Below are 27,750 nucleotides of genomic sequence, written 5' to 3' on the forward strand. Positions count from 1 at the left end.
CTCGGACCCTTACGCGGCGCGTACTGAGATTAACGCCCAGCGTAAGTCTCAGTTTCAGCCTTCCTTGGATTTTGATCTTAAACGGTTAAGACACTCCTTCAACTTCCAGATCTGACCCTCCTTAAACCTCTTAACCCATAAAGTCGGAACCTTTAAGCCTTTGCATGGCTGTAAAGGTCCCTACACCCTCTAACACCTTTCCTTTCTCCTCCAAAGGTCTAGATCTCATGCATGGCTCACTATTTACGTCTAAGATTGCATTTTTATGAACATACAACTCATATAGTCCTGAAATATGATAGATCTAGGCTAATGGAGACCTTTTGCTCATAAAGTCTCCATCTTGGGACCAAAAACCCTAGAACTTGGTCCAAGAAGCACACAACACAAATGACAAAGCAAGTTTTGAGCTTTTTACCTCAGGAAGAAGCTCCAACCTCTGAAAAGCTCGGATCTACTCTTTCCTACAACTTCTAGCTTCCAAAATGGCCTCTTCTTCTCTTCCACCACCTTGAAAAGACACTTAGAAGCTTAAAATACCAACACACTAGCTAGAAAACGAAGGAGGACTCTCTTTTAGGGTTTCACTCTCTGGAATGGAGGCTGAGGTCCAGGCCATAGCATTCCTTTTATAGTGCACAAGCCCCAAATTAGTGTTTACACCTGGGCCGATTACGCCCAGCGTAATCTTTGGTACTCCCAGCGTACCTAGCAGCGTCCGCGTCCAAAGTAAGCGCATGAGTACGCGCAGCGTACTCTTGAGTACGCCCAGCATACTCATTTGCTACAACTTTTCACTCAAGGGTAACTTTGAGAACTTGACAAAAGAGAAGGGTTAAATAGCTGTACCTGAATTTCGGGATGTTACAATTCTCCCCCACTAGAACCAGACTTCGCCTTCGAAGTCTCATGCTGCAAACAACTCCGTATGCTGCTCCCGCATCTCTGACTCTGTCTCCCAAGTCAGCTCGGATCCTCTCCGATGTTGCCACTGGACCTGAACCAGGGGCACCTCCTTATTCCTCAGAACCTTGATCTTTCGATGCACAATCGCGATTGGCCTCTCAGCATAATTCAGGATTGTATCCACCTGAATATCCTCCAGTGGTACCACCGCTGACTCGTCGACTATACACTTCCTCAACTGAGACACGTGGAAGGTATCATGAATCTGGCTCAGCTCCTCAGGTAGCTCCAACCGATATGCTACCCTGCCCACCCTCGCGGTCACCCTAAATGGCCCAATATACCGGGGCCCCAGTTTGCCCCTCTTCCTGAATCGAATCACTCCTTTCCAAGGAGACACCTTCAGGAGTACAAAATCCCCGACCTGAAACTCGAGCTCGGATCGTCGTTTATCCGCGTAACTTTTCTGGCGACTCTGAGCTGTCAACAACCTCTGCCTAACCTGATGTATCTGCTCTGTCGTCTGAAGCACTATCTCAGTGCAGCCCATCACACGCTGCCCCACCTCTCCCCAACAGAAGGGAGTCCGACACCTCCTCCCATACAACAACTCGAAGGGAGGCATACCAATACTGGAATGGTGGCTGTTGTTGTAGGAAAACTCAGCCAACAGCAGATACGTGTCCCAACTTCCTCCGAAGTCCAACACACATGCTCGAAATATGTCCTCGAGCGTCTGAATCATCCGCTCACTCTGTCCATCCGTCTGGGGGTGGTAAGCGGTACTGAAATGCAACCTCGTGCCCAACTCCTCGTGAAACTTCTTCCAGAACCTGGAAGTGAAGCGTACATCTCGATCTGACACAATCGAGATCGGCACCCCATGTCGTGATACCACCTCCCTCACATACAACTCCGCCAGCCTCTCCGCAGAAGAGCTCTCACTGATAGCAAGAAAATGCGCGCTCTTCGTCAGCCGGTCGACGATCACCCAAATTGCATCGACACCCCTCGCGGTCCTCGGCAATTTGGTGATGAAATCCATGGAAATCTGTTCTCACTTCCACTGGGGAACTTCAAGTGGCTGCAACTTGCCATGCGGACGCTGGTGCTCGGCCTTAACCCTGCGACAGGTCAAGCACCTCTCGACAAACCACGCGACATCCCTCTTCATACATGGCTACCAATAATATTTTTTCAGGTCCAAATACATCTTTGTGGCCCCGGGATGGATCGAGAACCTCGATCTATGCGCCTCCTCCATCAGAATGGTACGTGACCCGCCTGCATACGGCACCCAAATCCGACCTTGAAAGGTCATCAGCCCTCGACTATCGGTAACAAACCCAGGTACCTGCCCAATCACCCGATCCCTCTTGCGGTTCTCCAGTCTCACGGCCTCTGCCTGGGCCTCCCGAATGGTGTCCAACACCGGGGTCATCACTGTCAATCTCATACAAGTGCCTCGAATCGGGGCACTTTCCGCCCTACGACTCAGCGCATCAGCTACAACATTAGCTTTGCCCGGGTGGTACAGGATCTCAAAATCGTAATCCTTGACCACGTCCAACCATCTCCTCTGACGCATATTCAGATTGGGCTGATCCATCAAATACTTCAAGCTCTTATGGTCCGTGTATATGGTACACCGAACCCCGTACAAATAGTGACGCCAGATCTTGAGGGCGAACACCACCGCCCCCAATTCCAGATCGTGGGTGGGATACCTCGTCTCATGAGGCTTCAGCTGCCTCGATGCATATGCTATCACATGCCCTCTCTGCATAAGCACCGCACCCAACCCTGATATCGATGCGTCACAGTACACCACAAAATCCTCCATCCCTTCGGGCAGGGCTAACACAGGGGCTTCGCATAACTTCTGGCGAAGTGTCTCAAATGAGGTCTGCTGCTTCGGACCCCATGAAAAAGAAACACCCTTCCGGGTCAACCTGGTGAGAGGCACGACGATCTTGGAAAAATCTCTGATAAATCTCCGATAGTAGCCGGCCAATCTAAGAAAACTCCTGATCTCGGTGGGAGATCTCGGCACCTCCCACCTCATAACCGCCTCAATCTTGGCCGGATCGACCAAAATCCCATTCTGGTTGACAAGATGCCCTAAGAAATGGACCTCTCGTAACCAGAACTCGCACTTGGAGAATTGGGCATAAAGCCTCTCCGTCCTCAATACTCCGAGAATCTTTCTCAGATGCTCCTCGTGCTGCTCTCTAGATCTCGAATACACCAGTATATCGTCGATGAACACGATCACCGAACGATCCAACATCGGTCTACACACCCTGTTCATGAGATCCATGAACGCTGCTGGTGCATTGGTGAGCCCAAAAGGCATCACCACGAACTCGTAATGCCCATAACGAGTCCTGAACGCCGTCTTCTGGATATCCTCATCGCGCACTCTCATCTGATGATATCCAGACCTCAAATCGATCCTGGAGAACCAAGACGCTCCCTGCAACTGATCGAATAAATCGTCGATCCTCGGTAATGGATAACGGTTCTTGACCATCAACTTGTTCAACTCCCGGTAATCAATACACATCCGGTGTGAACCATCCTTTTTCTTGACAAAAAGGATCGGCGCTCCCCATGGCGAGCTACTCGGTCGAATAAACCCCTTCCCCAGCAGCTCCTGAAGCTGCGAGGATAACTCTTGCATCTCTGGCGGCGCAAGGCGATAAGGCGCCTTGGCGATAGTCGCTGCCCCCGGAACCAAATCAATGCGGAACTCAACCTGCCTCTCGGGAGGCACACCCGGCAACTCCTCGGGAAAAACATCCGGGAACTCACACACTATCGCAACGTCATCCACCAAATTTGGCCTCCCAGCAGCCTCTCTCGTGTGTCCATCACATAGGCTACAAACCCGCTGCAGCCCTGCTGTAAACTCTGCCTCGCTCTGGCAGCCGAACAAAACGCTGATCCACATCGGGTACCCTCTCCGTACACCGTAAGTACTCCCCCACTGGGGTCTCGTATCGTCACCAACTGTCGCTCGCAGTCTATCACAGCCCCAAATCGGCTCAACCAATCCATGCCCACTATGACACACACGTCCCCCATCGCTATCGGGACCAGATCTATCGGGAACTCAACACTGAAGATCTCGAGTACACATCCTCGTATCATCTTCGTAGCATACACCGCTCGCTCGTCAGCTATGGAAACTCGCAGAGGTCGACTCAACGCCTCTCGTCTGCTACAGATGTGCCGACTAAATGCAATCGACACAAACGATCGACTCGCACCCGAGTCAAATAATACTAAGGCAGGCACAAAACTCACAAGAAAAGTACCTACACATATCATCATATAAGCACAATATCTCAACTCAACATAAATGAATGAAAGAATACATACCAGCCACGACATCGGGCGCTGCGCGGACCTCCTCCGCTGTCAACTGGAAGGCTCTCCCTCGAGCCTTCGGCGCCTCGGCCTTCACTGGCCGAACCTCGGTAGCTCTGGCAGCAGGTGCAGATCCCCGTGCTGATCCATGCTGTAACTGCGGGCACTCGGCCTTCCGATGGCCAGTCTGGTTGCAATGAAAGCAAACCATGAATCCATTGGGGCAATCCTTGGCGATATGCCCCTCCTTGCCACATTTGTAGCAAGCCCCCGATCGACAGACCCCATCATGTCCCTTGCCGCACTTTCCGCAAGTGCGGCCCTTCTGGCCTCCAAATCTCGTATCAGCGGACTTGGCCCGCTTGGCTGCCGGCTGAGACTGTGCCGGCCGCCGATCCGTCCCCTGAGACTCGGCCTCCTCCCTGGCCTGTGTCTCCAACTCAATCTCCCTCTTCCAGGCATTTGCCTGAAGCTCAGCAAATGTCCGATAAGTCGAGTTCGACACGAACTCCTGGATATCCCTCCTCAGAATGCCCAAATATCGGCTCATGCGTGCCTGCTCAGTAGACACATGCTCAGGGTAGAACATCGCCCTCTCATGAAACTTCCTGGTAACCACAGTAACAGAATCAGTACCCTGTTTGAGGGTCAAGAACTCCTGAACCAACCGTTCCATGTCCACCGGGGGAACATACTCGTCTCTGAACATAGTGGTGAACCTCTCCCAGGTCACCTCTAAAATCTCTGCAAGAGTGAAGCTCGCCGTCACGAACTTCCACCAGTCCTTCGCTCCCAAGCGAAGCTGGTTCAGCGCGAACTGTACCCTCAGGTGCTCCGGACATGAACACGTGTAGAAGCATCCCTCGATATCAACAATCCATCTCATCGCAGCGATCGGATCCTGCGTCCCATCAAACTCGGGTGGCTTCGTGTTGCTGAACTCCCGAAACAACAACGAGTCACCTCCCTGAGGCCTGGCAGCAGCCACAGCTGCAGTAGCTGCAGCAGCAGCAGCCTCAGTCACCGCGGCGTACCGCTCATCGAAAGTCTCAATCAGTGTGGTCTTGATAGACCCAAACATCTCCGGAATCTTGGCCCTAATCGCCGCCGCCACCTCATCGTGGATCATCTGACGAAGCTCCTCATCACTCACGCCACTCGGATCAGGTCTGTGACGTGTCCCAACCATGATGTCTCTGAAATATAACATAAAAATATCAGAAACTCGCTCGAGTAGACTCGCACTCGATAACTCACCTCACTTGTTCCTTGGTACCCAAAGGATTCTTACTTAGGGTGCGCACTGCTCCGGTGCCTTCAGTAGTACGGGCCCTATACTACCGTCCACACCGCATCAGCATTCACTCTAAGTCCTCCTCCTTGGATCCCAGATCACAAGCACTCTATATCTCACTGGCATAGGCTACCCTTCGGTAGACCCCTCATCAGCTCCTCACTGCTACCTACTCGCTCTTAAGCATCGAATAGCAGCAAAAACCCTCCTAGGCTAAGGCATCACAAAATCAGGCCACTCTAGTCCTAATATGAATACCTAGCCAACTCTAGCATGCATATCATATCATAACATATCTCATAACACATAATGTAAGGGTATTTTGGGAAATCACCATTCAGGCGCTGGCTGATCGTACACACTGCTTCCTTCTGCCTTTCTCAAAATCTTTTACTCTTTTAAGAAAAATTGTTTATTTTATGAAAAACTTTCTCAATTCCTCAGTTTGAGTTCAGATTCATCCGAAGATGCACCCGAATCCCTCAAACCAAGGCTCTGATACCAACTTGTAACGACGTGAATTTTCAAAACAAATTTTCATTTCTAAAACATACTTTCATTCATAAAATATCAGAGTAATCCAATGTATCACATGATAACATAATAACAAATCCCAAGATCTCTAAATACATAAATCCTCTCAGTGTGTACGGATCACGTCGGCGCCTTTTTACGGTCCTCGCTAGTACCTGAAACACGTATCACAACAACTGTAAGCATAAATGCTTAGTGAGTTCCCCAAAATACCACATAGCGCACATACGCCTTTCCAGGCCATAACTCTATAGGATCTTCCGATCCATGTGTCTCAGGCGACTTCCGTCCCAAATCCCGGTAGACCTTCCGGTCCTACCCGTATCGACCTTCCGGTCCGTAACCTCTTAACCTTCCGGTCCATACCATACATAACATACATAACACATATATATCACATAACCGCATATAGCACATACATATCACATAACCGCATATAGCACATGCATCTCATAGCATACAAGACCTTCCGGTCACACGTAGGTACCCTTCCAGGTACAGTATAGTGAGAAGACTCACCTCGTATGATGTCTAGTAACTCACGTGCTCGATATCCCTGAATCTCGAAACAACGACCTAGCCCCGCCTAATCACATAAAGTAATTATTTCAAATCATTAACGGCTCTCAAGGCTAGACTATATTCCTTTCTACAATCCCACAGAAGGGTAAAAGACCATTTTACCCCTCCTTGACCCAAAAGTCCAAATGTTGACCAAAACCCTAAAAGTCAACGAAAGTCAACAGGGCAGTACGCGGCGCGTACCAGCTCTTGTACGCGGGGCGTACTCCGGTGATCCAGAATCGGGGTCTCGGACCCTTATGCGACGCGTACTGAGATTTACGCCCAGCGTAGGTCTCAGTTTCAGCCTTCCTTGGATTTTGGTCTTAAACGGTTAAGACACTCCTTCAACTTCCAGATCTGACTCTCTTTAAACCTCTTAACCCGTAAAGTCGGAACCTTTAAGCCTTTGCATGGCTGTAAAGGTACCTACACCCTCTAACACCTTTCCTTTCTCCTCCAAAGGTCTAGATCTCGATATCCCTGAATCTCGAAACAACGACCTAGCCCCGCCTAATCACATAAAGTAATTATTTCAAATCATTAACGGCTCTCAAGGCTAGACTATATTCCTTTCTACAATCCCACAAAAGGGTAAAAGACCATTTTACCCCTCCTTGACCCAAAAGTCCAAATGTTGACCAAAACCCTAAAAGTCAACGAAAGTCAACAGGGCAGTACGCGGCGCGTACCAGCTCTTGTACGCGGGGCGTACTCCGGTGATCCAGAATCGGGGTCTCGGACCCTTACGCGGCGCTTACTGAGATTTACGCCCATCGTAAATCTCAGTTTCAGCCTTCCTTGGATTTTGGTCTTAAACGGTTAAGACACTCCTTCAACTTCCAGATCTGACTCTCCTTAAACCTCTTAACCCGTAAAGTCGGAACCTTTAAGCCTTTGCATGGCTGTAAAGGTCCCTACACCCTCTAACACCTTTCCTTTCTCCTCCAAATGTCTAGATCTCATGCATGGCTCACTATTTACGTCCAAGATTGCATTTTTATGAACATACAACTCATATAGTCCTGAAATATGATAGATCTAGGCCAATGGAGACCTTTTGCTCATAAAGTCTCCATCTTGGGACCAAAAACCCTAGAAATTGGTCCAAGAAGCACACAACACAAATGACAAAGCAAGTTTTGAGCTTTTTACCTCAGGAAGAAGCTCCAACCTCTAAAAAGCTCGGATCTACTCTTTCCCACAACTTCTAGCTTCCAAAATGGCTTCTTCTTCTCTTCCACCACCTTGAAAAGACAGTTAGAAGCTTAAAATACCAACACACTAGGTAGAAACGAAGGAGGACTCTCTTTTAGGGTTTCACTCTCTGGAATGGACGCTGAGGTCCAGGCCATAGCATTCTTTTTATAGTGCACAAGCTCCAAATTAGGTTTTACACCTGGGCCGATTACGCCCAGTGTAATCTTTGGTACGCCCAGCGTACCTAGCAGCGTCCACGTCCAAAGTAAGCATATGAGTACGCGTAGCGTACTCTTGAGTACGTCCAACGTACTCATTTGCTACAACTTTTCACTCAAGGGCTAACTTTGACAACATGACAAAAGATAAGGGTTAAATAGCTGTACCTGAATTTCGGGATGTTACATTTTCTCTGGGACTCTACGAGTTAGAGGCCCAACTCGTCGAGTAGAGTCGTGATCAGCGGGAAGTTTAAGTAGTCTACTCGACGAGTCGGGAGACCGACTCGGCGAGTAGACGCTGTTTGAGTGAAACCCTAAATTGAGGGTTTGCACCCTATTTAAACACATTATAACCCCTCAACTCAGCCCCCATTGTCCAGAGCAAACCCTAACTCCAAATCCTAGCCGTTTTTAGTGTGTTCTTGAGCCTTGTGGTGTTACTTTGTGTGATTGAAGCTTGAAGAGTAGAAGGAGGCTTGTGAGATCAAGGGGAAACAAGAAGATCGAGATTTTTGAGCATATTTCCAGCTTATTAGAGGTATAAAGCTGAAACCTTGTCTATTCATTGTCTAGATCTTGATTTTGGACTTTTTCTTCATCTTTCTAAGCCCTAGTAAGGATGTATTCGGGATTGAGTATAAGAAGTGAATTTGTGCTTCAGATCTAGGGTCATTGGGGGTCTTTATGGCATAAAGGTGCCCACTTTGTCGCCATAAACACCCCATGTATCTTGTAGACCATCTTTTATGGCTTTTTGAGCCAAAGATCCCATGCATGTGCACCAAGCTTGAGGCTTTACGTGTAAAATGGACATTAGGAGGCCAGATCTATAGTTTTGATGTGTTAAGACCCATTTAAATCGACTGTATAGTAATGGTCAAGGATGTACTCGGTGAGTTGTTCTTAGGACTGGGCGAGTCGGGGTGTAATGACCACCAAATCCCTTCTGTCGATGGACCAGATGAGAGTGTGTAAGGTCCCTTAGTTGTTTGGGCTCTTAAGGGACCTGGGAATCATGGGACTCCACGAGTGCTAGAATAAACTCGGTGAGTCCAAGGCAATCTCCCAATCTTTGAAGATGAACTCGACGAGTTGTTCTTACAACTCGGCGAGTCATAGACTGGACGCACTCATATGCTGAAGATGAACTCAACGAGTTCAAGGAAGAACTCGGCGAGTCGGTTGAAGATTGACTGAAGTGTTGTTGAAGGTGAACTCGTCGAGCTCTTGCTAGACTCGACGAGTGGGGACGGGTTGGTAGTATTTTGTGGACGAAGGGACTCGACGAGTTATCGGACCAACTCGGCGAGTCTGGTCAACCAAAGAGTTGACTTGACCAGGGTTTGACTTTGACTTTGACTTTGACCTTGATTCGAGTTGACCCTTGTAGGGGTTGTGAGTACAAGTTGATAACTTAGAGGGGTTGTCGTGTAGGGATTGACGAGTCGAGGAGAGCCGACTTTCACACCGTGGACAGTGCAGACACTACACGACTTCGAGGTGAGTTTCCTTCTAGTAGGAGTGGGTCTACAACCACAATGCCGACCCACCAGCAAGGGCATTGCGTAGATGATTGTCTTTGTGATAATCATCTAGGATTGATGTACGAAATGATTATTGTGCTTGATATGATCATTGTATTTGATATGCTTGTTGTGCTTGATATGTATTAGTAATAGCAGGGGAGAAATAGTCCCCGTATACCGGTTGAAAGATACCGAAGGGGAGGGTAGCTCCCGGTTACGGGTTGAAAGATACCGAAGGGGAGGGTAGTTCCCGGTTACTGGTTCAAAGATACCGAAGGGGAGGGTAGTTCCCAGTTACCAGTTGAAAGATACCGAAGGGGAGGGTAGTTCCTAGTTACCGGTTGAAAGATACCGAAGGGGAGGATAGTTCCCAGTTACCGGTTGGAAGATACCGACGATTATGCATTATTTGGTGTGGGTATGATGGGGGAACTCACTAAGCTTTGTGCTTACAGTTTCAGTTTTGGTTTCAGGTACCTCTTCGTCTAAGGGGAAGGAGCCGGCGCTGTAGCAGCGCATCACACACACATATGGTTTCTGCATGGAGATTTCTGGGATTGTACTTTGATTTTTATTACTTTTGATGATATGGTTTTCAGACACGTTGTTATGGTTTTTATAAATTGATATGACATGGCAATGTTTGGCAAACTATTTATGAATCTTGTAATAAAAAAAATGAAATTTGGCCTCGAATTTTGGGATGTTACAAGTTGGTATCAGAGCCTTGGTTTGAGGGATTCGGACACACCCTCGGGGGTGTCTGGACTCAAATCAAGGGCTTGAAGGATTTTTACAAGAAAATAATTTTTCTAAAATCTAAGTTAAAGAATTTTGAGAAAAGACAAGGTGTGTGATGCGTGCGACCGGCCGAACTCAAGTAAGTTTTCCGCAAGATACCCATACTTGTTATGTTATGATATATGATATGATCATGTGATCTGCATGCTAGATTAGGGCTAAGGATCTAGGAGGATGCCTTGTATGCCTGTTATGTGCTTATGAGAACTTCATGCTAGAATAGGGCTAAGGATCTAGGAAGGATGCCTTGTATGCCTGCTGTAGGAGCTTATTCAGCGGTATTTTAGAGCTGTTGGTCAGCATTATGGTAGCCTGAGTTGGTTATGCTTGATTTGGTTACTCGACGCACGAATGCTGCTTGCTTTGTGCTATAGGGGTTCTGGCTAGCTTTGACTAACTAGTAAGCGAATATGTATCAGTATTCGCAAGCTAGTTAGGGAAAGGTGGTTGGGACTCCTAGTGCAGCTGATGACGGAGAGTAGGTCGGAGGGTGCCCTAGGAGAGCCTAGGATGAGAATAGATGGAAAGCAGTGTCGGTAAAGGGACTTGGTGAAGTTGAAGCAATCCTTGAGGAAAGTAAGGATAGATATGGAAGGTAGTATGGGCCCGTACTACTGAAAGCAGAGGATCTGTACTCGAGTCAAGGAGGGCCAAGATGGTACCAGGAAACTTGGAGAGTGTGCGAGGCCTCTCGAGATTATGTATGATCCTGACATTTATGTGTTTATTTTCAGTATGGCGATTACGCGACATGGAGCAGGAAGTTCAGGATCTGGGTCAGGATTAGGATCAGGCTCGGGTGCGGGATCCGAGCAGGTTGATGACAACCTACACGGGTTCATCGCGTCGGAGATCACTAGAGGTATCCTTGAGTCGACCCCTATCATCTTCGGGTCGATCAAGGAGGGAATTATCGAGTTGATGGAGGATCGCCTCCAGGCATTTCGGAGGGACTCGACGCCCAGCCAGTCGGGTACGCGCACCCTGTCCTTCAAGGATTTCAGGGGAAGTGGTGCGTCGGACTTTCATGGGGTGAAGGACCCCATTGCTGCCAGGAGATGGATCGCAGACATTGAGTCTGCGCAGTTGACGAGCTTCTGCCCGGAGGGGTCGAAGGTCCACTTTGCTGCGGGATGTTTGAGGGATAGAGCTAGGGATTGGTGGGAGTCAGTTGGTGACTCGCTGGGAGCCCCAGCCATCAAGGCTATGACTTGGTCGGATTTTGTGACCAGGTTCAGGGCTGAGTTTGCGCCAGCGGTGGAACTTCAGCAGCTGGCTAGGGAGTTTCTTGATATGAGACAGACGACCGAGACAGTGGCGGAGATCACCGCTAAGTTCCGGGAGAGGGCCTTGTTTGTAACACCCGAAATCAGAAAGGTCAAGAAAGGAAAGGAAAACCATAAGTTAAAAAGTGTCGACTCGTCGAGTCCAGGGAGGAACTCGACGAGTCGGAGCGGGATCCGAGTGTAAAGTAAGTGACAGACTCGGCGAGTCGGCAAGTGGACTCGGCGAGTCTGGTCTGAAGAGAAAAAAAACCCTAAATCCGGGACTTTGTGCACTATTTAAACGTCTCATTCTCTTCCTTAGGGTTCCTTTACAGTCTCTCTCACCTAGAATACCAAACCCTAGCCGCCATAATCCTTTTTGGAGCAAGATCTAGCTTTGGTGAAGGAAACCTTGAAGATCAAGAAGCCTAGATCAAGGAGACCAGAAGAAATCCGGATTATACTTCAGTGGGAGGTCATTTTGGAGGTAAGGAATCGTTATCCTTGGCCTTCTCCTTTCTATTTCAACATTCTTGGAGTTCTAGGGATTGGTTAGAGAAATATTGATGAGATCTTGAAGCATGAGTTAGATCTGGAGTTGAAACTCCAGATCTGAGTTCTATATGAATCATTGATGCAGAAAGCCTTTCTATTTGTTATGCAAAAGCCTTTCCCCAAGAGTTAAGTCCCTTTCTAGCTTGGTTTTGGTATTATGAGACAAGAAGCACGTAAAGGTAGCAACTTTATGTTGCTAATGGACTCTAGGAACCCAGATCTATTGTTTGGAGCAAAGGAGTAGCTCTGCGACTCGAGATTATGAGAATACACGAAAGGACTCGGCGACTCTGGGAGATGACTCAGCGAGTCGGGCTAGATATCAGACTTAGAGTCGCGTAGGAACTCGACGAGTCACATGGGTGGACTCGGCGAGTTGGATGAAGATAGGCAGGAACTCGACGAGTTGGAAGAACAACTCGCGAGTCTGTTGAAGATTGCCTTGGACTCGGCGAGTCTGTTCTTGGACTCGGCGAGTCTGGTCGCAGAACCTCAAACCTTTCCTGGTTAAGCCTCGAATCAGTGAGTCAGGAGGTGACTCGGTGAGTTGAGCAGGATGGGACTCAGAGATCGTTGAACTCGACGAGTCTTAGGGGTGACTCGGCGAGTTGAGTCGCATTATGAGAGTTTCAGAATATAAGGACTCGACGAGTCAACGGGCTGACTCGGCGAGTAGAGTCAGTCTGGAGGGTTGACTTTGACCAGGACTTTGACTTGACTAGAGTTGACTTAGTTTGACTGTTGAAGGGCAGTTTGGGACTAAGTGTTATATTTGGTATTAGTAGATTGGGGAGTCATTGGAGTAGCAGTGCGGGAGTTGTTAGATAGTAGTCAGCAGGGTATCAGCAAGAACTCCAGCAGTGCAGGTGAGTCTTCCTTCCAGTAGGAGCGGGTCTACGGCCACAATGTCGGCCCGTTTAGTTAGCAGTAGTTCCGGACCTCGGTCCGATGCAGTAGTTGGATTGCTTGATGTCTTTGTGATTCAAGCATGTTTTGTGTTATGTGTTCCGGACTTCGGTCCGATGCAGTATACAGTATATGTGCTTATGCTAGTTGATATGTTTATGTTATGCTATGTTGAGTTAGTTTCCGGACTTCGGTCCGATGCAGTAGTTAGTATGTTTGATGCCTTCGTGGCTCAGACAGGATTTATGTGTTATGTGTTCCGGGCTACGGCCCGATGCAGTATACAATGTATGTGTTCATGCTAGTTGATATGTTTATGCTATGCTATGTTGAGTTAGTTCCGAACTTCGGTCCGATGCAGTTAGTCCGAACTTCGGTCCGACACAGGGGACAAGGTCCCAGTCAGTTCCAGACTTCGGTCCGATGCAGGGGGCAAGGCCCCAGTTAGTCCGGACTTCGGTCCGATGCAGGGGACAAGGTCCCAGTCAGTTCCGGACTTCAGTCTGATGCAGGGGGCAAGGCCCCAGATAGGCCGGACCTCGGTCCGATGCAGTGGGCAAGGCCCAGTATGTGCTTTATATGTTTGTATGGTATGTGGTAGTTTGGGAGAGCTCACTAAGCTTCGTGCTTACAGTTTTAGTTTTTGGTTTCAGGTGCTCAGTTTTCAAAAGAGGAGCTCGGAGAGGTTGCAGTGCACACACCATAGTCAGTTAGCCTGGGATGTTTTACTCTGATAATAAGTTTATGATTTGAATTAATACTATGAAATTATGTTACGACTTATGAAACGGTTTTTATAAATATGGTTTTAGTAATGTTTTAAAAGAAATTTTTAGTCGTTAAAATTGGGTCGTTACATTGTTGGTACCTCAGTACGTAGGGGATCAGGAGATGTGGAAGACCCGCTATCATGATATGTTGAGGGATGACATTCGGGAGCATGTAAGCTATTCTGCTTGCCCGACTCTGGATTCCATGATTGCCAGAGCGAGGGAGAGAGAGATTGATTTAGAGCACCTCAGGAAGAGGAAAGTTAAGACAGGGCAGGTTGTTGGGGTTTCAGGGAAGAAACCCAAGGGATTTGACGCTAGGTCGAAGGGCCAGCAGGGCCAGGACCGCTGTGGGAAATGCTGTAGGTCACACGAGGGAGTCTGATGCACTGGGTCGGGATCAGGCTGTTATAAGTGCGGCAAGACTGGGCATTTTGGCAGGGATTGTACTACCCCTGCCCCCACTGTTCAGATGTCAGACCTGATTTGCTTCCATTGCAATCAGAGGGGCCATAAAAAGGCCAACTACCCCAGGTTGACAGCAGCAGCAGCGCTAGTGGTGGCGCCAACTCCAGCGGTGACACGGGTTATGGATGGCCGGAAGGTCAAGCCAGAGGCTCCAGTGGTGAGGAGCCGAGCTTTCCAGTTGACACCCGAGGAGGCACACGCCGCACCCGATGTGGTGACGGGTATGATTTCTTCCCTTTAATCTTTTATGTTATGTCGCTATGATTTTGATATGTTATATGTGTGCTCTGTTTAGGATCGTTCCATGTGAACGGTATCCCAGTTCAGGTGTTGTTTGATTCGGGTGCTACCCGATCGTTTGTCTCTCTTGCGCTTAGCAAGAGGTTTCCTGAGTCCTCGGGCATGTTAGATTTCCCTCTAGAGGTCGAGATTGCGGACGACCGGTCTTTGCGAGCATCAGAAGTTTTCAGGGACTATGTCCTGAGGTTGTACGAGGAGTGCTACTTGGTGTATTTGGTCCCCATACCTTTGCGGGGAACAAGGTTATTATAGGTATGGATTGGCTAAGCCCCAATGGGGCGGTGATCGACTGCGTGCAGCAGTTGGTGCGGATTAGAACCCCAAGTGGGGGAGAGCTGGTGATTCAGGGCGAGAGGCCACAACAAGGACCAGCCTTATGCTCAGCAGCGAGGGCTAGGCGCTACCTCCAGCAGGGTTGTGCAGGATATGTCGCCTACGTTATGGATACCCGGGAGGCGGGTAAGACGACGGTGGGCAATGTGCCAGTAGTATGAGAGTTCATGGATGTATTCCCCGAGGAGTTGCCTGGGATACCTCCGGAGAGGCAGGTAGAGTTCAGGATCGACCTAGTCCCTGGTGCGGCCCCGATAGCCAAGGCACTGTATCGGTTAGCTCCTCCTGAGATGCAGGAGTTGTCCACACAACTGCATGAGCTGTTAGACAAGGGATTCATTAAACCGAGCAGTTCAACCTGGGGAGCCCCGATTTTATTTGTAAAGAAGAAGGACGGGTCGCATCGGATGTGTATAGATTATCGGGAGCTGAATAAGGTAACGGTGAAGAACCGTTACCCACTCCCGAGGATTGATGACCTCTTTGACCAGCTACAGGGAGCATCTTGGTTCTCCAAGATTGATTTGCGTTCAGGTTATCATCAGATGAGGGTCAGAGAGGAGGATGTGTAGAAGACTGTTTTTTGGATGCGTTATGGTCACTATGAGTTCGTGGTGATGCCTTTCGGGCTCACCAATGCTCCTGCCGCGTTCATGGATCTCATGAACCACATGTGCAGACCGATGTTGGATCGGTCTGTGATAGTTTTCATTGATGACATCTTGGTTTATCCCAAGACGCGAGAGCAGCATGAGGAGCACTTGTGGGAGGTTCTGGATACTCTGAGGAGGGAGAGCTTGTATGCTAAGATCTCCAACTGTGAGTTCTGGTTGCGCGAGGTGCAGTTTCTTGGGCACCTTGTCAACCAGAACGGGATTTCGGTTGACCCGGCCAAGGTGGAGGCCGTGATGAGGTGGGAGATTCCGAGGTCTCCATTTGAGTTTCGGAGCTTTCTGGGACTGGCAGTCTACTATCGGAGATTCATTCAGGACTTCTCCAAGATAGTCGTGACCTTTACCCGGCTGACGAGGAAAGTCGTGATCTTTCGCTGGGGGCCTGAGCAGCAGGCCGCGTTTGAGACGTTGAGACAGAGATTGTGCGAGGCGCCAATTTTAGCCCTGCCGGAGGGCAAGGAGAATTTTGTAGTATATTGCGATGCGTCCATCTCAGGTTTGGGCGCGGTATTGATGCAGAGAGGGCATGTTATCGCTTACGCTTCGAGGCAGCTGAAGCCTCACGAGGCGAACTATCCGATGCACGACTTGGAGCTGGGGGCTGTTGTTTTCGCCCTCAAGATTTGGCGCCATTACCTCTATGGGGTTCGTTGTACCATTTACACGGACCATAAGAGCCTGAGGTATCTCATGGACCAGCCAAATCTAAACATGAGGCAACGTCGGTGACTTGATGTGGTAAAGGATTATGATTTTGAGATCCTCTACCACCCGGGGAAGGCCAATGTCGTGGCCGACGCGCTTAGCCTCAAGACGGCGCCGATCAGGGACATCTTTCTGAGGATGACAGCCGTGACTCCGCTGTTGGAGCAGATTCGGGAGGCCCAGCAGGAGGCCATAAAGGAGGAACATCGGAAGAGCGAGCGAATTATGGATCAGGTTTCCTCCTTCGACTATGACGGTCGTGGATTGTTGACTCTTCACCGTAGGGTGTGGGTCCCATATCATGGAGGTGTGCGCCAGGTATTGATGGAGGAGGCGCACAAATCCAAGTTTTCTATCCATCCCGGTGCGAAGAAGATGTACAGGGATCTTCGTCTGGATTATTGGTGGCCGTGTATGAAGAGGGGCGTAGCTTGGTTTGTGGAGAGGTGCCTGACCTGCAGGAAGGTCAAGGTTGAGCACCAGAAACCTCACGGCAAGGTCCAACCGTTGAATATCCCGCTGTGGAAGTGGGAGGATATTACTATGGATTTTATTACGAAGCTTCCCAGGACCGCGCGTGGAGTGGATTCAATTTGGGTCATCGTTGATCGATTGACAAAGAGCGCCCATTTTATTCCGATTCAGGAGAGCATTTCGGCCTAAAAGTTGGCTGACATCTATATCAGGGAGGTAGTGGCGCGGCACGGGGTGCCAGTTTCAGTGATTTCCGACAGGGATGTACGGTTCACTTCCAGGTTCTGGAAGAGGTTTCATGAAGAGCTGGGTACTCGTCTGCACTTTAGCACCGCCTTTCACCCGCAGACGGATGGTCAGAGCGAGCGGACCATCCAGACTTTAGAGGATATGATGCGGGCGTGTGTTTTGGACTTCGAAGGTAGTTGGGATACTTACCTTCCACTGGCGTAGTTCTCCAATAATAACAGCTATCATGCGAGTATCGACCGTCCTCCTTTCGAGATGTTGTATGGGAGGAAGTGTAGGACCCCGATATGCTAGGGTGAGGTGGGTTAGAGGGTCATGGGGAGTACCGAGGTGGTATTCAAGACGACGGAGAGGATCCAGCAGGTTCGGAGTAGGCTTCAGACTGCTCAGAGTTGGCAGAAAATTTATGCCGACAAGCGTCGTTCGGACCTGGAGTTCCAGGTCGGGGATATGGTGCTCCTGAAAGTGTCGCCTTGGAAGGGCGTCATTCGATTCAGGAAGCGGGGAAAGATGGGCCCCAGATATATCAGACCCTTCAGGGTTGTAGCCCGGGTGGGCAAGGTGGCATATAGGCTGGATCTGCCAGCCGAACTCAGTAAGATTCATAGCACTTTTCACATCTCTCAGTTACGGAAGTGTCTGGTGGACGATTCGACGGTGGTACCATTAGAGGATATTCAGGTGGATGACAGCCTGAATTACATCGAGCGGCCAGTGGCGATCCTTGACAGGAAATCGAAGGATCTGAGGAACAAGAGAGTGGAGCTGGTAAAGGTGCAGTGGCAAGACCGCAATGGCTCGGAATGGACCTGGGAGCCGGAGGACGAGATGAGGGAGAATTACCCCGAGCTTTTTCGGGACCGAGCAGCAGACTTCGAGGATGAAGTCTAAGATAAGTGGGGGAGATTTGTAACACCCGATTCCTGGTATGCCTTTAATTCAAGTATTCTTATGTTTTCTCTAGGACTCGACGAGTTGGAGGCCCAACTCGTCAAGTAGAGTCGTGATCCGCGGGAAGCTTAAGTAGTCTACTCGACGAGTCGGGAGACCAACTCGGCGAGTAGACGCTGTTTGAGTGAAACCCTAAATTGAGGGTTTGCACCCTATTTAAACACATTATAACCCATCAACTCAGCCCCCGTCGTCCAGAGTAAACCCTAACTCGAAACCCTAGCCTTTTTTAGTGTGTTCTTGAGCCTTGTGGTGTTGCTTTGTGTGATTGAAGCTTGAAGAATAGAAGGAGGCTTGTGAGATCAAGGGGAAACAAGAAGATCCAGAGTTTTGAGCATATTTCCAGCTTATTAGAGGTATAAAGCCGAAACCTTGTCTATTCATTGTCTAGATCTTGATTTTGGACTTTTTCTTCATCTTTCTAAGCCCTAGTAAGGATGTATTCGGGATTGAGTATAATAAGTGAGTTTGTGCTTCAGATCTAGGGTCATTGAGGGTCCTTTTGGCATAAAGGTGCCCACTTTGTCGCCATAAACACCCCATGCATCTTGTAGACCATCTTTTATGGCTTTTTGAGCCAATGATCCCATGCATGTGCACCAAGCTTGTGGCTTTACAAGTAAAATGGACATTAGGAGGCCAGATCTATAGTTTTGATGTGTTAAGACCCATTTAAATCGACTGTATAGTAATGGTCAAGGATGGACTCGGCGAGTCGTTCTTAGGACTCGACGAGTCGGGGTGTAATGACCACCAAATCCCTTCTGTCGATGGACCAGATGAGAGTGTGTAAGGTCCCTCAGTTGTTTGGGCTCTTAAGGGACCTGGGAATCATGGGACTCGACGAGTGCTAGAACAAACTCGGTGAGTCCAAGGCAATCTCCCAATCTTTGAAGATGGACTCGAAGAGTTGTTCTTACAACTTGGCAAGTCATAGACTGGACGCACTCATTTGCTGAAGATGAACTCGACGAGTTCAAGGAAGAACTCGGCGAGTCGGTTGAAGATTGACTGAAGTGTTGTTGAAGGTGAACTCGTCGAGCTCTTGCTAGACTCGACGAGTGGGGACGGGTTTGTAGTATTCTGTGGACGAAGGGACTCGACGAGTTGGCAGACCAACTCGGCGAGTCTGGTCAACCAAAGAGTTGACTTGACCAGGGTTTGACTTTGACCTGGATTCGAGTTGACCCTTGTAGGGGTTGTGAGTACAAGTTGATTACTTAGAGGGGTTGTCGTGTAGGGATTGAGGAGTCGAGGAGAGCCGACTTTCACACCGAGGGTAGTGCAGACACTACACGACTTGGAGGTGAGTTTCCTTCTAGTAGGGGTGGGTCTACGGCCACAATGCCGACCCACCAGCAAGGGTGTTGCGTAGATGATTGTCTTTGTGATAATCATCTAGGATTGATGTGCGATATGATTATTGTGCTTGATATGATCATTGTATTTGATATGCTTGTTGTGCTTGATATGTATTAGTAATAGCAGGGGTGGAATAGTCCCCAAATACCGGTTGAAAGATATCGAAGGGGAGGGTAGCTCCCGGATACCGGTTGAAAGATACCGAAGGGGAGGGTAGCTCCCGGTTACCGGTTGAAAGATACCGAAGGGAATGGTAGTTCCCAGTTACCGGTTCAAAGATACCGAAGGGGAGGGTAGTTCCCAGTTACCGGTTGAAAGATACCGAAGGGGACGATAGTTCCCAGTTACCGGTTGGAAGATACCGACGATTATGCATTATTTGGTATGGGTATGATGGGGGAACTCACTAAGCTTTGTGCTTACAGTTTCAGTTTTGGTTTCAGGTACCTCTTCGTCTAAGGGGAAGTAGCCGGCGGTGTAGCAGCGCATCACACACACATATGGTTTCCGCATGTAGATTTCTGGGATTGTACTCTGATTTTTATTACTTTTGATGATATGGTTTTCAGACACGTTGTTATGGTTTATATAAATTGATATGACATTGGCAATGTTTGGCAAACTATTTATGAATCTTGTATTAAAAATAAATAAATAAATAAAAAAATAAAAAAAAAATTGGCTTCGAAATTTGAGATGTTACACAAAATTTATGACCTTTTAATATTTATTTCGTAATTAATGCATACACCAAAAACAAGATTATCCTACTTCACATACTTAGAATTGCCTTTTGGATGGCAGGAATTTAGATTTGGGGCTTAAGGGCGTTAATTTTTTCTTCTCTGCACAATTGACGAACTTTGAAATCTCATTTAACGATAGGCATGGGTTTGACTTCAAAAATTAAGGAATTTTTTAATTGAATTAAAATTTCCATGACAATTGTTTTGTTTTGTGGGTAGTGTCTAGTTACCGACCAGTACCATTTCTGAATTTTTATTTCCATTGATGTAATATTTTTTGTAATAATTTCAATCTCTCGACATACATATTATTTATAAATTTGTAACAGTGTAGAAAGAACATTGGTGATTAGGCCGATTAATGTTTCAAATTTTGATGTTTGTATAACTATGAACTGTCTATATTTGTTTATTGTAATTTAGTTTTTTCAAGATTCCCTGCAATCTTTATCTTTTTCGCAATTGGAATCTGTCCTATTTGAACCAAGGGAAAACAACCAGACGTTGGGAAACAAAAAGAGACAAATACCTCATCGGTTGGCACATCAAGACCAACAAAGAAAATGAAATAGGTATGCAGATAACAAATCATTTGTGAAACTTTACAGAAATGTTTTCCAGTGATCGTCCCACCAAACACTTTATTAAATACCAATTTACCAAACATAAAGTATTGATATGTTCATTTCCACATTAGTTGTTATGTTTTTATGGTACTAAATCTAAAAGGCCAACAAGCAACTACATTTCCTCTCTAATAGTTTATCTCAATCATATTATTAGTTGTTACATGTGATATTATTACTCAATAATGTTACATTCCATATACTTATTTTGTATTTTTTATCACGCGTTTAGAATTAATAACGTGACTTTCACTTATTGAGGTTTATTCATGTGTTGTTATAGACGGTACAATCAACTAAAACATAATACCCATATTCAATCAACTCTTAAATAGTCAACCATCTGTTTCAAAACTCAGATTTTTAAAATTTGTACATGTGGTTACTTTGAATTCAAGATTTATATCGACTTTTCATGAGTGTTTATTCAAATTCAGAATTACGTTTGCTTATTTATAAATCAGAGTTTTGTATATTGATTCTTGATCTATTAATGACTAATCCATATATTTTCATGGGTGTTTATTCAAATTCAGAATTACGTTTGCTTATTTATATTTCGGAGTTTTGTATATTGATTCTTGATCTTCTAATAACTAATCCATATTTTCATTGATGTTCTGTGGTGATCACATATCACCTAACATCAAAGGGATGGGGATGTTTTTTCACTGACATATATTAGAGGGGAAATTTATCAATGTCGTCATCTGTACTATCGTCACATGTCTAGAAAACGAAATTGAAGAAGTGACTAAATTAACAAAATGAACAACTGATTCTTGAATCAGCTTCAACCTGGGTTCTACTTCTGTCATCAGCCCATGGGTCGTGCGTGCGTGCGTGCGCGCACACACACACACTAATAATTAATACCACTCATTGAACCGGAGATCATTGATAAGCAAAAATATATAACCATTAGAATAGTAGTGAAACCAAACAAAGGTATAGTAGATCCATTCATATATATGAACTAGAGACAAACCAATATATCAAAAAAAAAGAACCAAATAAATCACTTAGAGAATTTCAGCCTCTTCTCAGAACCCAACCCTTGTCCAGGTTCACCAGTTGCTCAAGGGTTACAAGAGACCATCTGTGTTCAGTTTGAGCAAACAGCTTTTGGTTGAGAGAGTCTATGATTACACTAATGTTCCCAAACCTAAACACTTGATGGCCATCTTTCATTCTTCCCACTATAGGCATAAACAGCAAATCATTATCTTGTGCATAAACTCCAATAAGTTCCTTCAAACTCATATCAACAATACCAACACCACCAGAACCTGGTTGCTGTCCCTTTGCTGCCTGAGGTTCAGAGTGGGTCTTGATGTTTTCTCTGAAACCTGGATGGACAACCTCCAAGCCTTCAGCCGCCTGGTTCATCATGTTCAGACCAATATTAAGCCAGTATCTTACATGCTCATTCGACAGAAGCTGGGGTGGGATAAGATCCTTCCAACCCAGGTACCAATTTATAACTTGTTGAAAATCCGGCTTTGAACATAACCATTGGTACAGAACTTGTAGCCACTTGTTAAAAAACACGTCCATTATACGAAGCATGTGATGAGTCGGAATCGCACTAGCCCAAGTCCGGACCCAGTAAAACTGGTCAAGCTTCTGATCTGCTGGATTGACTTGGAATTCATGCATGACTGCCAGCAACTTTGGAATGATGTATCGGACCATCGTCTGTTCCCAGCTTGTCGGGTCAAAAACAGTCTTCCAGGGAGACAATATGTAGTAAGCTGACATATCACTTGGGTGCCAAGCATGAAGAACATTTTCTAGACGATTCCTTATGGTATGATGCAATGTCTGGAGCTTCTGCCCCAGCAATGGCAGCCATGGATGGACCCACGAATGTATTGGTATGGTTTCCCGACGTGGGTCCCACGAGTCGACAGCAGACGCTAACTTTGGCATGACAATGTTGTCAAGTATGGTTTGAAGAGCAGAGTGAGGGAGTAGTTGTTCCCAAGAATCTAGGAAACGGAGTAAGGGTTGAGGGTCCCTAGCTTGCATGGTGTTGGTAGCAGATATCCTTACAGCTGGGAACACGGCTTCCATAAAAAGCTGTGTGTAAGATATCTCATTTCCTTTCAATAAATCTTTCCATACCGACATAACATTCAAACCGTGTAACGGGTTTTGCAGTGGGTCCCATCCTTGGAAGACCCTACTCAGCAAAGGCAAGGCAAAAGAGGACGCGATAATAGCCAAACCAAACAGCTTGTACTCATCAAGATATTGTCTCTGTAAGTCCCCGAATGACATGGAAACAGACTCTAAAGTCAATGTCCCTAACAAGCTCTCCTTTGTCAACCGTTCCACCACATACACCATCTCTTCCATGCTATCAAGTTGTTTTTTCTGACGGGTGGCATCATCTTTTAGCTTCTCCTTTTCTTTTTGCAAAGTCACAACCGTCTCTCTCTCTTTTCTCAAGTCCCACATAATCTTCTTCATATCAAGTTTAGCCCAGGCAACAATCAATCTTATATTATGTTGGATGGGGCTTGACTTTTCTTCTTCTTGTTCTTCTTCGGCATTCAGATTCTCTAAACTTGTCATCACCCGAACTTGTGGTCCCCTCATGTCAAACACTTTCTCAACAACATCCAACCCTTGTTCTTGCTTCTTCATCAACAGCTCCTCTGCGGTTATGTACTCTTTTTCCTTCTTTTTTAAAACACCTTGTTTTAACCACGTCTTCTCTTTTTGTGGAAAAACCTTAATCTCCTCGATTGGTTCCTGCTCTTTATAATCATTGAACCCAATTCCCATATTCTTGGGACGCAACTTTACTTCAATCGGAGCAACAATACCTTGTGCATTCTTCCCTAGCCCACCTCCTCTATACCCCATCTTCTCAAGCAACTTCATTCCGATACCTTTTGTGTGCTTCTCAAACACACCAACGTCTTTTCCAAATCCTAATTTACTCGACTTCTTCTTGTTTAATGATCTGGACCTCTCAAGTACACCAACGCCTTCACCATCTTTTTTGTTATCCTCTTTGCTGCTGTCATGATCCATTGGCATCCTGGACACATCTTTCCTTCGTTTTTCCTTGGAATCACTGTCGGTGTCAAACATACCATACAACACATCGTGCTTACGCTTCCCGTAGTTTAATTCTTCCTCCATAAACCTTTACCCACTAATTCTTAAATAAACACTCACGTCTCAAACACAACCAGAAACTAAAAAAGAAAAGGTCTCAGACTGGGCACAAGATTCACGATTTAACCAATTACTGCTGAAACGTTGAGTTGCCCCCTTGCAATTTGCGCAGGAACGAGGGCGAATTGGGTGGGGAGATCAAACAACTGATTTGGGAACACCGTGAGATGTGGAACTTGGTCTACAAGGAATTGGATTGAAAGAACTCATTTAAACCCACAAGCCACAAGATATATAAAGCATGCAAACGATTTTATAACTTGATAAACACGCACTTACCAAGATTAAACCCATCTAATATATCTGACGTAATTAAATTCGACCTAAACTATTATTATCAGAAAAACAAATAACCAAATTTGTTTAATTTTCTTAAGGTTTAATTCTTTTTTTTTGAAAAATACATAAAATATTCTAATATAATATTACACCGTAAATATTCTAATGTGATTTTTAAAATGTTAAAATATTCTAGTATTCTACTAGATTTGTCATATATGTAAAATATTCTAATATTCTACAAGAATATTCTAATATTCTACTAGAATATTTTACAAATATTTCAAAAAACAGTAATTTTTTTTTGGATAAAAAAATGAAGAAAATAATATTATAAAATTTTTTTTTGAAAAATTTTCAATTATTTTGCATTTTAAAAATATTTTTATCTATAAAATGAGTGGATAGGATTGCGTCTCCCCATCTCACAAACTATGGTGGTCTAACACGAAACTAATCATTTATATATATAAACAAGGGTCCTGTTAGAGCTACTATTTCTATGGTGCAAAGCAATAATGATTCCGATAAGAACGATGCAGTGGATGAAATTAAAGAATACTATGACTGTAGATATATTTTTGCATGTGAAGCTTCATGGCGGATTTTTAAATTCGATGTTCATTATAGATATCCTGCTGTGATTAGACTACCTTTTCATCTTCCAGATCAACAACAAGTTGTATATGAGGCAGACGATGACATTGAAGATGTTCTTGACCGAACTTCAATTGCTTCTTCAATGTTCACATCTTGGATGAAGTGTAATGAAATCAATAAAGAAGCACGGAAACTGACATATGTTGAATTTCCTACAATGTTTGTTTGGCACCGTTAAGATCTGATTTGGAAGCCAAGGAAAGTTGGATATGCGATTGGTAGAATTCACTCTGTTTCACCTAAACTCGGAGAAGCATATTTCTTAAGAATTCTTTTAAATAAAGTGAAAGGTCCTAAATCATTCGAAGAAATTCGCACAGTCAATATATGGTGAACTATGTTCTTCTTTTAAAGATGCATGTTATAATCTTGGCCTTTTAGATGATGACAAAGAATTCATCGATGCAATTAAGGAAGCAAGTCTTTCTGGATCTGGTTTTTATCTACGGTTCTTATTTTCTACGATGTTATTGTCCAGCAGTTTGTGTAAACCAGAGATAGTTTGGCAAAACACTTGGGAATACCTGTCAGATGGAATTCTTTACAATCAACAACAGAGATTAAAGTCTCCAAGTAATATAACTTTATCTGATTATTATTAAAAGAGTATCATATACAATTTCAGTATAAATTCAATTATATTTTATGTCCCAATCAATTAGTTTTTTTATACGTTCCAATTAATAAATTATTTTCCGTATAGGTTTATCACTAAACGAAGATCAACATAAAAATTTGACTTTGTTTGAGATAGAACAAATTTTACTTCGTAACAATTCCAGCCTTAAAAAATATGGAAAGATGCCTTACCCAGATGTTGATTCTGTTTCATCTTCAAACAGTCGTCTTATTACCGAGGAGCTAGATTATGACATTCCAAATTTAAAGAACGATTTTGATCGGTTGTTTGTTGCATCAACAAACGAGCAACGAGACATTTTTCTTGATATCATGGATGCAGTTAAACATAGTAGGGGAGGTGTATTCTTTGTTTATGGTTATGGTGGAACTTGTAAGACATTTCTTTAGAAGACAATTTCTGCAGCAATTAGAGCTTAAGGTGAGATTGTTTTAAATGTTGCTTCAAGTGGGATAGCTTCATTATTATTGACTGGAGGCCGGACAACACACTCTCGGTTTATAATTCCCATAAATCTAACTGAGGATTCTTTTTGTAGAATAAATCCAAAGAGTGATCTTTCCAGTTTAGTAAGAAAAACCTCATTGATCATTTGGGATGAAGCACCCATGGTACACAAGCATGCATTCGAAGCTTTAGATCGAACTCTGAAGGATATATTAAAGTGTGCCAATCCTACGAATTCAAATATTCCATTTGGAGGGAAAGTGATTGTCTTTGGAGGTGATTTCAGACAAATTCTACATGTTGTTTTAGGTGGCAATAGACAAAACATTGTTAATGCTTCTTGAAGTTCTTATTTATGGCAACAATGCAAAGTTCATAAATTAACAAAAAACATGAGGTTAACAGTTGGAAGTGATCAATCTGCTAATGAACAAATAAGGGATTTTGCAACTTGGCTTTTAGACATAGGAGAAGGTAATTTTGGTGGTCCGAATGACGGTGAAGCAATTGTTGATATTCCAGAAGATATTGTCATTACTAATCCACATGATCCTATAGGTTCATTCATTAGTTTTGTATATCCTTCTATACTGGAAAACTTTAACATTGCTGATTATTTTCAAGAAAAAGCAATACTTGCTCCGAAGAATGAAGTTGTCCAAGAAATAAGCAATCGTTTGTTGTCATTGTTTCCAGGAGAACCAACAGAATACTTAAGTTCAGATAGCCTATGCCGATCCGAGTTTCTTCATGGTCAGTTTGATACAAATTTATACTCACCTGATGTTTTAAATGATCTTAAAGTCTCAGGTCTGCCAAGCCATAAGCTCATTTTAAAAGTCGGTGTTCCAGTTATGTTATTGAGAAACATTGATCAGAAAAATGGCTTATGTAATGGGACTAGACTACATGTTATATCTTTGGGCAAACGTGTTATTGAGGCAGTTATCTTATCTGGAGGTAATATTGGAAACCAGACTATTATTCCAAGAATGTCTTTAACTCCTTCTGAAGACAAGATCCCCGTTCAAATTCCAAAGAAGTCAATTTCCATTGGATGTGTGTTTTGCAATGACAATTAATAAGATCCAAGGACAGTCTTTATCGAAGGTTGGTTTGTTTTTCAAGGATCCTGTTTTTAAACATGATCAATTGTATGTTGCTTTATCCAGAGTTCAAAGTAGATAAGGATTAAAATTGTTGATTTTAGATAAAGATGGTAGACTAACAAATAAAACATCCAATGTTGTGTATAAAGAAGTTTTTAGAAATTTGTAAAAAACTTTGTACAGTTTTATTATTTATATAAATTTCAATATTTTTTTAGTTAAAATTATATTTCATTTTATAAAATTATAACTTTTTTGCATATCTACAAATACAAAATACCAATTGCATATTCAAACCACTAAAAGTTCATAATTTCAACCAACAGTTATGTCATTATCATATTACTGCAAAACATTTACAATTTAATTAGTAAACATTCTATTATCAATTACCAGTTTTAAATAAATAAGTTATAATTTAATTAAAAATAAATTTTAGTTTCTAACCTGTGGTGCCCACGGATTATAACCTAGTATATATATATATATATATATATATATATATATATATATATATATATATATATATGTATATATATATATATATATATATATATATATATATATATATATAGAGAGAGAGAGAGAGAGATAGAGAAAGAAAAAGAGCTAGGTTCAAATGTT

The 27,750-nt window shown here is 44.7% G+C and overlaps 2 protein-coding genes and 1 pseudogene across 2 annotated transcripts; 2 read left to right on the top strand and 1 right to left on the bottom strand.

The window, feature by feature from the left end:
- Positions 1-21,798: 21,798 nt before the first annotated feature.
- LOC145158065 (septin and tuftelin-interacting protein 1 homolog 1 pseudogene) lies at positions 21,799-23,955 on the bottom strand (annotated as a pseudogene).
- An 817-nt stretch (positions 23,956-24,772) lies between these two features.
- Positions 24,773-26,361, top strand: LOC145158066 (uncharacterized). Its single transcript, XM_079077016.1, has 4 exons — positions 24,773-25,089; positions 25,409-25,503; positions 25,634-25,942; positions 26,027-26,361. Exons 1-4 carry the CDS (start codon positions 24,773-24,775, stop codon positions 26,359-26,361), a joined length of 1,056 nt encoding a protein of 351 aa, XP_078933142.1.
- Positions 26,362-26,409: 48 nt separating this feature from the next.
- On the top strand, positions 26,410-27,099 carry LOC145158067 (uncharacterized). Its single transcript, XM_079077017.1, has one exon. The coding sequence runs from the start codon at positions 26,410-26,412 to the stop codon at positions 27,097-27,099; it is 690 nt and encodes a 229-aa protein (XP_078933143.1).
- The last annotated feature ends 651 nt before the right edge of the window (positions 27,100-27,750 follow it).

The sequence above is a fragment of the Lactuca virosa genome, chromosome 2, assembly GCF_052849685.1.
Source record: "Lactuca virosa cultivar CGN04683 chromosome 2, Lactuca_virosa_CGN04683_v6, whole genome shotgun sequence".
Lineage (NCBI taxonomy): Eukaryota > Viridiplantae > Streptophyta > Magnoliopsida > Asterales > Asteraceae > Lactuca > Lactuca virosa.

Excerpts from the sequence above, each read along its gene's own strand:
- LOC145158066 (XM_079077016.1), top strand. The coding sequence starts at position 24,773 with ATGGTGCAAAGCAATAATGATTCCGATAAGAACGATGCAGTGGATGAA. Across the intron at positions 25,090-25,408 it reads TATGTTGAATTTCCTACAAT|CAGTTTGTGTAAACCAGAGA; the intron begins GTTTGTTTGGCA and ends GTTATTGTCCAG. Across the intron at positions 25,943-26,026 it reads TTATGGTTATGGTGGAACTT|CTTCATTATTATTGACTGGA; the intron begins GTAAGACATTTC and ends CAAGTGGGATAG.
- LOC145158067 (XM_079077017.1), top strand. The coding sequence starts at position 26,410 with ATGAGGTTAACAGTTGGAAGTGATCAATCTGCTAATGAACAAATAAGG.